Source organism: Chelonoidis abingdonii, chromosome 11 (genome assembly GCF_003597395.2).
Source record: "Chelonoidis abingdonii isolate Lonesome George chromosome 11, CheloAbing_2.0, whole genome shotgun sequence".
NCBI classification, from domain to species: Eukaryota; Metazoa; Chordata; order Testudines; family Testudinidae; genus Chelonoidis; species Chelonoidis abingdonii.
Genome location: NC_133779.1, coordinates 15,345,186 through 15,357,222, shown reverse-complemented (window position 1 = coordinate 15,357,222; position 12,037 = coordinate 15,345,186). Strand labels below are relative to the sequence as shown.

The 12,037-nt window shown below is 60.8% G+C and overlaps 2 protein-coding genes across 3 annotated transcripts in view; one reads left to right on the top strand and one right to left on the bottom strand.

Moving 5' to 3' along the window:
- The window catches only part of NDUFA3 (NADH:ubiquinone oxidoreductase subunit A3), a 1,665-nt gene extending 1,524 nt beyond the window's left edge, over positions 1 to 141 (bottom strand). The window contains exon 1 of the mRNA XM_032793038.2: positions 60 to 141. Coding sequence (XP_032648929.1) covers positions 60 to 75 — 16 coding nt within the window. The 5' untranslated portion in view covers positions 76 to 141. The remainder of the gene's footprint in view (positions 1 to 59) is intronic.
- A 1,256-nt stretch (positions 142 to 1,397) lies between these two features.
- Positions 1,398 to 8,607, top strand: LOC116832322 (T-cell-interacting, activating receptor on myeloid cells protein 1-like). 2 transcript variants are annotated; one of them, XM_032793018.2, is made up of 6 exons: positions 1,398 to 1,563; positions 1,978 to 2,265; positions 2,541 to 2,834; positions 5,782 to 6,063; positions 7,641 to 7,776; positions 8,265 to 8,607. In XM_032793018.2, exons 1-5 carry the CDS (start codon positions 1,527 to 1,529, stop codon positions 7,769 to 7,771), a joined length of 1,032 nt encoding a protein of 343 aa, XP_032648909.1. In that variant the 5' UTR covers positions 1,398 to 1,526; the 3' UTR covers positions 7,772 to 7,776; positions 8,265 to 8,607. The 2 variants fall into 2 exon arrangements, with proteins under 2 accessions (XP_032648909.1, XP_032648910.1); XM_032793019.2 differs by lacking the exon at positions 7,641 to 7,776.
- The last annotated feature ends 3,430 nt before the right edge of the window (positions 8,608 to 12,037 follow it).

Here is a 12,037-nt window from a genome sequence, read left to right as displayed (position 1 = left end):
GGGGCAGCCCCCCTCCCAGCGCAGGCCGGGGTCCCTGCCCCCCCGAAGGAGACACTCACTGCTCAGCGCCGCCATCTTCCCTCCCGCCGCACAGGAAGGAAAGCCCGGGCCGGGCAGCGCAGCCTGGGACTTGTAGTGCGGGGCCGCTGGCCCCGCCCGCCTCCGGCAGAGAACCCAGGAGTCCTGGCTCCCAGCCCCCGCCCCCTTCCCCCGTATCCACTAGCACGGCCCTGGGAGGGGAGCCAGGACTCCTGGGTTCTCCCCCCCCCCACCGTAACCTGAACCCCAATAACAGCTCCTGGGGGCATCTGCACTCCAGACTCGGATTTGAGGGGGGGGGGGCGGCTGAGGCAGTCCTGACCCCCACCCCCATCCCAGTGGGAATGGGGGGCAGAAGTTTGAGGGGGCACAGAGGGTCCTGGAGACACCCAGGCCCCAGCAGAGGCTGCCGAGTGCCCCTGCCAGCGGCCCCATTGCCCCCTCCCCAGAGGGACCCCCCCAGGGGACAATCCCCCCCATCACCCAGCTGCTTCCTCTGAGTCACCAGGGACTTTCAGAGCCAGTGGGGGGGGGGGAGCACCCAGCTGTGGTGAACCGTGCTGGGGTGGCCAGGCTCCCTCTCCCTGCCCAGTGGCCTCAATCCCCAGCACTTCAGAAGTGGGCACAGGACTCCTGGGTTCCCTTCCTGGCTCTAGGGTGGAGATGGCCCCTCTACCACTCGACTCCACTCCCCTCCCAGAGCTGGGGAGAGAACCCAGGAGTCCTGGCTCCCAGCCCCCCTTGCTCTAACCACTAGATCCTATTCCCCTCCCAGAGCCAGGGAGAGAACTCAGGAGTCTTGACTCCCAGCCCCCCAGCTCTAGCCACTAGACCACAATCCCACAGCTGGCTGGGTGACAGAGCTAGTGCAAGGTACCCTAAGGCTAGTCTTGGTAAGCCACAGTGCTGCGGCTCAGGACACCTGGGTCATATTCCTGGCTCTACCCTCCTCCTCCCCCCCGCTCCGATGTGGTCCTGGGCAAATCACTGAATCACTCTGTGCCTCAGTTTCCCCCTCTGTGAAATGGGGAGAATAGTCATTTCTTTGTCTATTCACCTGTGACCTCTAGGGAGTGTCCCTCACTTTGTATCCATGCAGCGCCCAGCACGACAGAGCCTGATCACAGTTGGGACGCGGGGTCTGTGTGGCACCCAGTGCCATGGGACCCCTCCATCTCAGTCCAGGGGGGCCGATCTGTGCAGCACCTGGTGCGATGGGGCCCTGAACTCAGTGTGTGTGTCGGGGGGGGGGGTGTCTGTGCAGCACCTGGTGCGACAGGGCCCCCGAGGTTGGTTGGTGCTGCTGTGATACAAGTAGCAGAGGTGCACCCTCCCCCCCCCGCCCCGCAGCATTTGGGCCCCCATCAGAATCGGAAGTGGAGGTTTTTCCACTGTGGCCGGTGGCTCATTTCCTAGAGCTGGGTTAATCCTGGTGCCTCCGTCCCAGCCCTGCCACTTCCCCATCGCTGGCCGCGTGGCTGCTCACCATGGCCGTGACTCTGCCAGTCCTGCTCCTGACTGTTGGTGAGTGTCGCTGCCTGCCCCACAGCTGGGAAGGGGGGTACAGCAGGGGGGCTGGGAGCCAGGACTCTTGGGTTCTCTCCCCACAGTAGGAGAGGAGTGGAGTCTAGTGGTTGGGGGCTGGGAGCCAGGACTCCTGGGTTCTATTTCTGTCAGAGCAGATGAGGACTGGACAGGCCATCAAGAAGGGGGTCACCCCGGGGCCCATGGAGATCGCTCGGTGGGGTGGGGGAAGGCAGGGGAAGGGCTCTAGAGGAGAGGGCAGGGTAAGGCGTGGGCTGTGAGGGGTAGGGCCAGAAGAGGGGGTCTGTATGGGGGGCTCAGGTGGAGTGCGGTGGGGTGGGGGGCAAAGGGAAGGGGATTGTTTGGGGGTCACCCAGAGGCCTCACTTCCCCCCACCCCGCTCTGTGTCTCCAGCCCTGCCGAAGCCGTCCCTCGTCTGGGACTGGGCCACAGGTGCTGAGGGGGGGATCCGGCTGCGCTGCTCCGCCCCAGGGCCGCTTGGGGGAGGCTGGTTCACCCTGCACCGGGACGGCACACCGGGCCCTGTGGCTGAGGAGCAGGCCCCGGCGCGGGGCTTGGAGGTGACATTTCTGCTGCCCAGCATCGGCCCTGGCGAGCGGTACCGCTGTGGCTACTGGAACCGGGATGCGGCTGGGGGGCGGGTGGAGTCCCCGCTCAGCGACCCTGCTAACATCTCTAGTGGTGAGTCCTGAGGGTTTGGTCCCAGGGGCAGGGAGGGGGCAGGATACCAGGGAAGATGGGCCTGGGGATCGGATCCGGGGGGCAGGAGGGCATGGGATGCTGGGGTAGATGGGTCCATGGGTCTGATCCTGGAGGAAGGGCGGAGACGGGATACCGGGGTAGATGGGCCCATGGGTCCAAGTCAGGTGGGAGGATACCGGGCTCTCCCCATTAGCCCCCACCCCAGCTTGGGGTACCCAATAGCCCACCCCAACACTCTGCTTCCCCTGTGCCAGGCCCAGATCGCTACCCCAAGCCGTCCATCGCCGTCAGCCCTGGCCCGGAGGTTTTGGCCGGCCAGACCTGGACGATCCGGTGCTGGGCTCCGTATGCGGGGATGAGCTTTGTGCTGTACCGGGCGCGGGAGTTCTGGACTGAGCGGGCGCCTCGCGGAGACCCCCCCACGGCCGAGTTCCACCTGGGCAATGCCAGCGCTGCCAGCGTGGGGAGATACACCTGCTACTATCACACCATCAACGAGCCCTTCATCTGGTCCAATGCCAGCAACCCTCTGGAGCTCAGGGTCACAGGTGGGGGGAATGGGGCCTCTCCCCTCTAGGGGGCGCCAGGTCCCATCTGGCCCCAGGGCAGGGACTGGCTGGCTCAGGGGGGCGGGGAATGGGGCGTGGGGCCTTTCCCCTCTAGGGGGCGCCGGCTCCCATCCAGCCCCAGGGCAGGGACTGGCTGGCTCAGCGGGGTGGGGAATGAGACGCAGGGTCTCTCCCCTCTAGGGGGCGCTGCACTCACTGTCAGGAACTCCATGGTGTTCTGCTGGGACCGGTGGGTCTGGGCATCTGTGAGAATCTCCTGGGCTGCCTGGCATTTCCCCGCCAGCTCCTGCAGGTTCCTCTGCATTGCTCGCAGCTGGGCTCTGCCCGCCCGCCGCAGNGTGGGGCCTCTCCCCTCTAGGGGGCGCCAGCTCCCATCCAGCCCCAGGGCAGGGACTGGCTGGCTCAGGGGGGCAGGGAAGGGGGCCCGGGGCCTCTCCCCTCTAGGGGCGCCGGCTCCCATCCAGCCCCAGCAGGGACTGGCTGGCTCAGGGGGGCGGGGAATGGGACACGGGGCCATTTTGTATAGATGTGAGTGTCTATAGGATGGATGGGGAAACAGAAGGAGGGTGTGGTGGGATGGGTGGGTGGATGGATGGATGGATGGGGAGATGGGTGATTGAGGTAGGGTGTGGGGAGATGGATGGATGGGGGGATGGGGGATGGAAGGAGAGGGAGGATTGGGGAATAGGGGGATAGAGAGAGGCTGTGAGGGGATTGGGGGATGGATGCGGGATAGAGGGAGGATGTGGGGAGATGCATAGATGGGGTATGGAGGGAGAGGGAGGGTGTGGAGGGATAGAGGGAGGGAGTAGGGGGATGGATGGTTGTGACCGGGTTCCTGGGGGGGCCACACTGAGATTGCTCAATCAGGGCAACCTGCAAAGAATGTGGTAGAAGACAATCCCCCGAAGCTGGTGGCTGTTCAAATACTTTGATTCACCCAGAGCTTCTCCAACACCTTTCTGGTTACCCAGATGCCAAACATAGCTCTCTTAAAGCCACCCAGCCCTGGGCTCCCGCTCCCGTGTGATGAGGATGACTGAAAACCTTGTTCCTCATATAAAAAGTTCTACTGATCCCCAAGAATTGGACACCTCAGCCCCAGGTCACTGCATATCTCAGATCTTACCCAGATACACGCTCACAGCCAATTCCTATTAACTAAACTCCAACTGATTAAAAAAGAAAAGAGAGAGACAGAGAGTACAGGTTAAAAGATCGTTTCCCGCAGACACGAATACAGTTCTTAGGTCAGTTTCATAGCAGAGACGGGGAGCTTTAGAGTCGCAAAACGTTCTTTCAGAATCAGTCTGTTGGCTCAGTCCAAGGCCCAGGTGCCCCAGACTGGAGCTGGAGACCTCAAACTTCCCCTGGTGAAGCTCAAGCAGATCTGAGATGACAGGATCAGGACCCACGAGTCCCTTCCTAGCTCTCTGGCAGCCTCTTAGCAGCCCGCAGTCCTTGGTGAAGCACTGAAGGAGAATCACCTGTTTTCTATGTAGACACAGGTCACTAGGTGCATTCAGCAGTATAAGGTAATTATCCCTGAGGCAGTTCCTAGACTGTCTACCACAACTTTGGAAGAGAAACCTAGACAAGGACATTGTTACACCCAAATTCCATCTAAATGTTAATATTCCTGTTTGCTCTTTGAATCAACAGGAACCGTCCGGTTACACGGTTAACCCCTGACGAGATATAGGTCCATGGTTCTCGACCTATTGACCACGGTGGCCTGCAATGTGTTACGTGCCCAGGCACCGAGTTTCCAAAGTGCCGAGGGGTCTTCAACCCCCAATTCTGCCACAAGCCCGGCCCCTACTCCACCCCTTCCCGCAAGGCCCCAGCCCTGCCTTGTCCTGCCCCCTCTCCACCTCCACCCCACCTCTTCCTGCCCAGTTCTACCCCTCTCCCGAGCGCGCTGTGTCCTCACTCCTCCCCCCCAGATCCTCCTGCACGCGGTGAAACAGCTGATCGCAGGAGGCACAAGGACGGAGGGGGAGGCACTGATTTGTGGGCTCGGCCGGCAGGCTGGAGGCACTGGGGTGCTGGTGGTGGGGAGCAGATAGGGGGGTTGGCTGGTGGGTTCCAGCCCCGAAGCACCCACGGAGTCGCCTACCTGTATGGCCTACCTGTATGGCCCTGAGGACGTCACATGGGCCGCAGCTGTGTGCTAACTGGGCTGTGAGCAGCCCACGGGCAGCAGGCTGAGTACTGCTGCTCCGGGAAAACATAGAAAAATACACTCGCTGTCTTCTGGTGCTCTGCCGAGTCCACGATTCGAAGCTCTAGTGTGTCTGACATGGAATGGCTCCAATCCCCATTGACATATGCTCTAATATGTCCCTCAAGGCTGAATTTGGGACACGTAGCCTGCTAGGTGCTTAGCCCTTTCTGGCTCCGTGTCACAGGGGATGTGGGGGCAGCTGGATGTCTGTGGCAGTGGCTGGCTGGTGGTGTATGGGGGTGGCTGGACGGATGGACAGCTGTGTGTGGGGATGGAAGCATGGAGGGGTGGCTGGCTGGAGGATTCATGGAGGGATGGAGGGGTGGGTGGTTGTCTATACGGATGGAGGGATGGAGGGGTGTGTATGGGGAGGGATGGGGGATTGACAGAGGAGGGGATGGAGGAATGGCGAAGGGATGGAGGGGTGTGTCTGGGGAGGGAGGGAAGGATAGGGGAGGGATGGATAGAGGTGTGTGTAGGGCTGGTGGCTAATGCACCCCCAGTGCACTGTGGAAGCTCTGCAGCGGGCCCAGGAGCGAGGGCTGCTGGCTAATGCACCCCAGTGCATTGTGGGGTGGTGCCATGGGGTCCGTGGGGTGGAAGTGCCCCCTGCAGGCCGATGACCCTGCCCTGGCACAGGTACAGCTGGGGCCATGCGGGGCCGGAGCAGCGTCTCATGGGGGCTCTTGGCTCTCCCAGACGTTCCCAGCACCCGGGAGTGGTTCGTGGATGTGGGCGGAAAGCTCCGGGTGAATTGCTCCATCCTCAACGCCCCGGGCGGCTGGTTCTTCCTGTACCGAGATGGGGATCCCAAGCCCCTGGCCTGGATCGCAGCCAATGAGGACGACAGGCTGGCTGGCTTCAATCTCCCGGAAGAGCAGGCGCTGGGCCCCAGCAAGCTCTTCAGCTGCCGCTATGGGCTGGAGGAACCAGGCACCCGTTTCGATCTGGCTCTCAATGACACGGAGGTGCGGACCCAAGGTGAATGAGCAGCCGGGGGCATCCAGCAGCTCAAGGGTTAATCAGTCTGGCCATGTGTGCACTGGGCTAAGCTGGGGGGGAAGCGGGCATTGGGTGTGGACTGGCTACAGACCTGCCTGGGAACTGGCCAGGGGCCATGGGGCTGGGCACGGATGGACAGATGGAGAAGGTGTGTGGGGATGGATGGGTGGATGGATGGAGGGGTATGGGAGGATGGAGGGATTGGGTGATATGTATGGGGATGAATGATGGAGGGTTGTGGGGGGATAGATGGAGGGGTGTGTAGGGGAGGGATGGATAGGGGAGGAGTGGGGGGATGGATGGACGGAGGGGTGTTTGCATGGAGGGATGAATGGACGGGGGATGCGGGGATGGATGGAGGGGTGCGTATGGGGATGGAGGGGTGTGTATGCAGAGGGATGGATTGAGAGAGGGTTGGGGGAGATGGATGGAAGGATGTGTATGCAGCAGGATGGAGGGATGGGGCGGGGGATGGATGGAGGGGTGTGTACGCAGAGAGAAGGGTGGATGGATGGAGGGACGGGGCAGGGGATGGATGGAGGGGTGTGTACGCGGAGGGTTGGATGGACAGGGTGGGGGATGGACGGAGGGGTGTGTACGCGGAGGGAGGGATGGACAGAGGGGTGTGTACGCAGAGGGATGGAGCAGAGGATGGACGGAGGGGTGTGTATGCGGAGGGAGGCAGGATGGATGGAGGGATGGGGCAGGGGATGGATGGAGGGATGGATAGACAGGGCGGGGGATGGACGGAGGAGTGTGTACATGGAGAGATGGATGGATGGAGGGTTGGGGAGGATGGACGGAGGGGTGTGTACGCGGAGGGTTGGATGGACAGGGTGGGGGATGGACGGAGGCGTGTGTATGCGGAGGGAGGGATGGACGGACGGATGGATGGGGCGGGGGATGGACGGAGGGGTGTGTATGCAGAGGGATGGAGCAGGGGATGGACGGAGGGGTGTGTACGCAGAGGGATGGATGGAGGGGCGGGGCAGGGGATGGATGGAGGGATGGATAGACGGGGCGGGGGATGGACGGAGGAGTGTGTACACGGAGGGATGGATGGAGGGACGGGGCAGGGGATGGACGGAGGGGTGTGTATGCGGAGGGAGGCGGGATGGACGGAGGGATAGGGCGGGGGATGGATGGAGGGATGGATAGACAGGGCGGGGGATGGATGGAGGAGTGTGTACACGGAGGGATGGATGAATGGATGGAAGGTTGGGAGGATGAATGGGGGTGAGTATGGGGAGCATGGACGGAGGGGTGTATAAGCAGAAGGATGGATGAATGGGGCGGGGGATGGACGGAGGGGTGTGTACTCAGAGGGATGGAGGGAGGGAGTGATGGGGGGGTGGAGGGGTGAATGTTCCAAGCTCTGGGACGAGTGTGGGATGTAGCGGTTAGAGTCCAGGTGTGGGGATCAGGACTCCTGGGTTCTCTCCCCTCTCAGTGGGGGTGGGAGCAGTGTGGGTGGATTTTCTCCCCATTGGCCGTTAGCTGCGAGGGCCGATCTCTAATCCTGTGTTTTTTCCATTGTCTCCTTCCCGCCCCCCCAGGCTCGCGTTCTGGGGGCACCGATTACAGCCAGACCAACGCACTGCGGCTGGGCCTGGGGGCCGCCGTCCTGCTGCTGGCGCTGCTCTTTGTAGCCCAGGCCTGCTGGGAGGAAAGACACCTGCAAAGCTGAGGCCGGTGAGTTGGTCCTGGGGTGGGAGGTCAGGACGAGGCCATGCTGGAGACTCCTGGCTCCCAGCCCCCTCCCCCCACTCTAACCACTAGACCCCACTCCTCTCCCAGAGCCAGGGAGAAAACCCAGGAGTCCTGGCTCTCAGCCCCTTTGCTCTAACCGCTGGAACCCACTTCCCACCCAGAGCTGGGGAGAGAACCCAGGAGTCCTGACAACCACCTGCGCCCCCTCCCCAGCACCACCACCTCGATTTCTGGCTACAGCCCAGCTCCTGGGGGGTATTTGGGGTGAAGTTGCCCCCCCAGTCTGTTTGACGCTCAGTGCTCTCCTGCATCTCCCCATGCTCAGGGGGAGGGCTGGGGTTTGGGTGGGCTCCAGGGCGGGAGGAGTGGGTCTGAGACCCCATTTGTCCTGCGGGGGCTGGGGAGACCGCTCTGTCCAGGAAGGGGGGGTCTCAGGAGTGCGGCTAATGGGGTTCTCTCTCCCCTCACAGGCTGTCACGAGCCTTCAGGCGACTAAGGGAAGGAATAGCCCCCCCACACACTCCATGGAGCCCCCTCTGCTGGGATTCACCCCCCACTCCACCCCTCCCACCTGGTCTATCCCACTCCCTCCCTTCCAGCCTCCCAGCCTCAACCTACCAACCACCCCTCCATCCTGTCCAACCCAGTCCTCTCTGTTCCCCCTCCTCCATTACCGCCCCCACATACTGGGCTATCTCAGCCCCTTCTACCAGCTCCCCGCTCTGCCCACATCCTGGCCTGTGGCCGCCCCGGATTCTAGGGTGGGTCCCCCATCGCCCTGGCAAAGGGAGATCAGATGAGTTGGAGTGGGGGGAGCCCACCTGGTCCCCGGAGTGGTTGGTCAAGCCCTGCCCCCCAGGTGGTCAAAAAAGCCACCGTCGGGAGAGGGCTGAGGGATGGTACCACGTCGCCCCCCTCTGGAGTCGTGAGCTCTGGGCTTCACCACTGCCCGGCACCTCCTGTATTTATACAGCCCCGCCCTGGTTATATGGATCAGGGACTGGGCCTCAATAAAGAAAGTATGATAACCCCGGGGGTGTGTGTGTCTGGTGATTGGCAGCTTGTGTCTCCCGGGCCTCTTCCTCCCTCACACCCTGTTATTACCACACTCCCAGTGTTAATGCAAGGGCCACCACAGGGACAATGTAAGTTTCCCCATCATGCTGGGTGCTGCACAGACCCCCAAGACCAAGCTCAGGGTCCTGTTGCTCAGGATGCTGCACACCCCTCCACCCATGACCGAGATTGGGGACCCCATCATGCCAGGCGCTGCACAGACCCGCCCCCCAACTAAGATTGGCGCCCCTGTCACACCAGGCGTCCAGGCTGGGCTTTAATGCCCGAGGCGGGTGTCAAAGGGCTAACAAAAGAGGGTAGTTGACCTAAAGTGTCCACCCATTGCCATGGAATCAACCTGCACACTGAGATAAACCAGTGGTGGAGGGGCCCGAGCCATCTACCTCCTGGGCGCAGATGGTCCCTCAAGGACGGTGCGCTGGAGCGGGGAAATGCGAGCAGGGTTTCTTGGCTCTGTACGGACCGGTGCATTTGTTGTGTGATTCCATATAGAGCCCCGGTGCTGGGTGAAGTCTCTGTGCATCATACCCCTACCTCCAGAGAGCGCTAAGCTGTATCCCAGACAGCCGCCTTCGATGAGATACCGGGAAAGGGGCAGTTTAAGCTACTGGGGTATCTTAAAATACTGCAGGATCCAGAGTGAGTGGCCAGCAGGGGATACCGGAGCAGTTTCGCAACATTCAGTGCACACAGGCGGGGCGCAAATCAGTGGGTTTTTTCCCTGTCGTTTTGATGGCTAATATCAATGGTCTCTCTTGGCTGGTGATTCATTGGGGGCCCAGGATGGAATTTCTCTTTCTCCGATTTTCTTTTGAACCTGGTTTATTTAATTCACATACTGAGAAAAGCCCCTTAGAACCAGGTGTTGCAGTATAAATCCATCATCACTGCTCTGCTATGGCGCAAGGGGCAGCAAACCCAGGCATCCCCCATTGCGCCCGCTCCTCACACGGTGCCACGGCTCGTATCGCACGTGGGCAGGTTGGCAGGCTGAGAGAGAAAGGTGCAACAGCAAATCTTCCAGAATCACCAATTGCCACAGTTAAGGTTTCCTGAACGATCTTAACTCTGCCCACTTGGCCATGTGCCACACATCCTTTAATTGCATGATCATGTACTAATTTTACCTAGATGAGTCACCAGCTGGGTTTGAACCCAGAATATAAAAAGGGCAGGGGAAATCTGCATGGAAATAGTGGTCAGTCAAAGATTGAAGACCAGACCCTGTGGTCTCCTGGCTTCCAGCCCACTGCACCGTCCCCAAGGCTGCAGGTACATTGAAGGTGAGCTGTCCTTTCTTTCCCACAAATACACAGACAAGCTGCGAGTGGCATGATGCCTGGTCAGGCTGATGGTTCCAGGGTTTCCTGGGTGTTGCAGGGACTGCTGCTTGCTTTGGTTGAAGTAGATTTGGCCAGTGGATTAGAAACAATGTGTTAGAAACACAGGAAGAGATGAGACATTGCTGGCTTCCTGTAGCTGCAACCCCTGGCTCAGTGCCTCATTCAGGGCTGGATGGAGCTGGGCACCAGGGCGTTGGTGGCAGGCTGGTCCCTGCTCCCCCTTCATGGCATCCAGGATCTCATTGGGCAGGGTGCGTTTGGCCCTAGCACTTTTCCAACCAGTGACTGGGTAGTTAAATCCCCCAGGACCACCAGGGTTCATCTCCCAGACCTGACCTGGGCCCCTCCCATCCCGCAGAATCCCAGCGCCTCCAGTGCCCAGAGACAGAGCCCCCAACCCCCTGTGTGGGGACACTGCATCTGGCCCTGGCACTGGAATAATGGCACTTACTGCCCCCCAGGTGTCTGTCCCTCTCCTCTCTCTGCAGCGGGGTCCCCCAGCCCCTTTTCTCTCCCCCCTTTCTCCCTAGACCTGCCCCGCCCTGTATTTCTATTGTAGAAACCCCCAGAGCTTCCTGATCCCCTGCCCCTCAAATCTCCCCACCCCAGGGGGGAGGGGGCTGTGATACCAGAGCCTCCAAATGTCCCCTCGTGGTGGGTTCAGCCGACGAAGGTGAGTGAGAAGTTCAGGCAGTGTCACGAGAACCTGGATGAATGAACATTCGGGGGGAAAGTTGGGGAGACAGAAAGATGGATTAGTCCAACCCGAGCGATCACCAGACAGACCCCATGGGCCAGGCTGGGGCCCGCCTGGGACACAGGAGAAGTGGGAGAGCAGAAATCCGGGACCTCATTGCTGGATAAAATATTGCAGGGACAGGCTGTGCCACCCACCACCCTTTGGGGGCCTCAAAGAAAGAGACTCGTGTCATAAATATAAAGGGAAGGGTAACAACCCTTATGCATGTCGTTGTCACGGACTCACAGATCGTGCCCACTCTTGGCCCTGTGCGGTCCATGGGGGGAACCCCTTTCAGTGAGACAGCCCTTCTCGGGGGTCCACTCTCTCTCGGGGTCAGGCCCCTCCGCCTCCTGGAGCCGCACCTCTCTGAGCCTTAGCAAACCCCTCGCTCTGGACCCCCCGGGCCTCCTTACCCCCGAAGGGGTTGATGCCCCGTGTTCTCTAGCCTGGAGCATCTCAGCCAGCGTAAAACAAGAGGGTTTATTGAGTGTTGAACCCAGCACAGGAAACTGTCAGGGCTTCAGGCCTGGCCTCAGCACAGCACATCCCAGTCTCCCTGTATCCAGGTGGGCTCTGCCTGCTCCCCTTCTACAGCCCAGAGCCCCCCTGCTCCCCAGCTGGGCATCCGATATCCCCGGCCCTAAGCCCGGCCTCTGTCCATTGTCTTCTCTGCAGGTAAACAAGGTCATAAACCAGGTCACCTGGGCCTCCTCTCCTCTCTTCTGTCCTCTGTCCCCCTCTGGCTGGACTGGCTGGTCAGGTCACTGGAGTCCTCTCTTCGCAGCCCATTGTCCTCCCAATGGCCAGAACCGGCTGTGACTCCTCAGCTGGGTCCTCTGGTCATCAGGTGAGCAGTCGCTGGGGTCTCCATCCTCCAGGTCATCGGCTGGGGTCCCAAGTTCCCTCTCTGGTCCTCTGTACCAACAAACTCCCTCTCCCCTCACCTCGTTAAACCAGTAACACTCAGAGAAACTGCGTCTCACCCTCCTCTGCATGCAAACCATTGGAAAACATGGAAAAACAAGAACATCCCCCATTTCGTCACATCCATATGAACTGAAGTGCAGCATCTGAGAAGGAG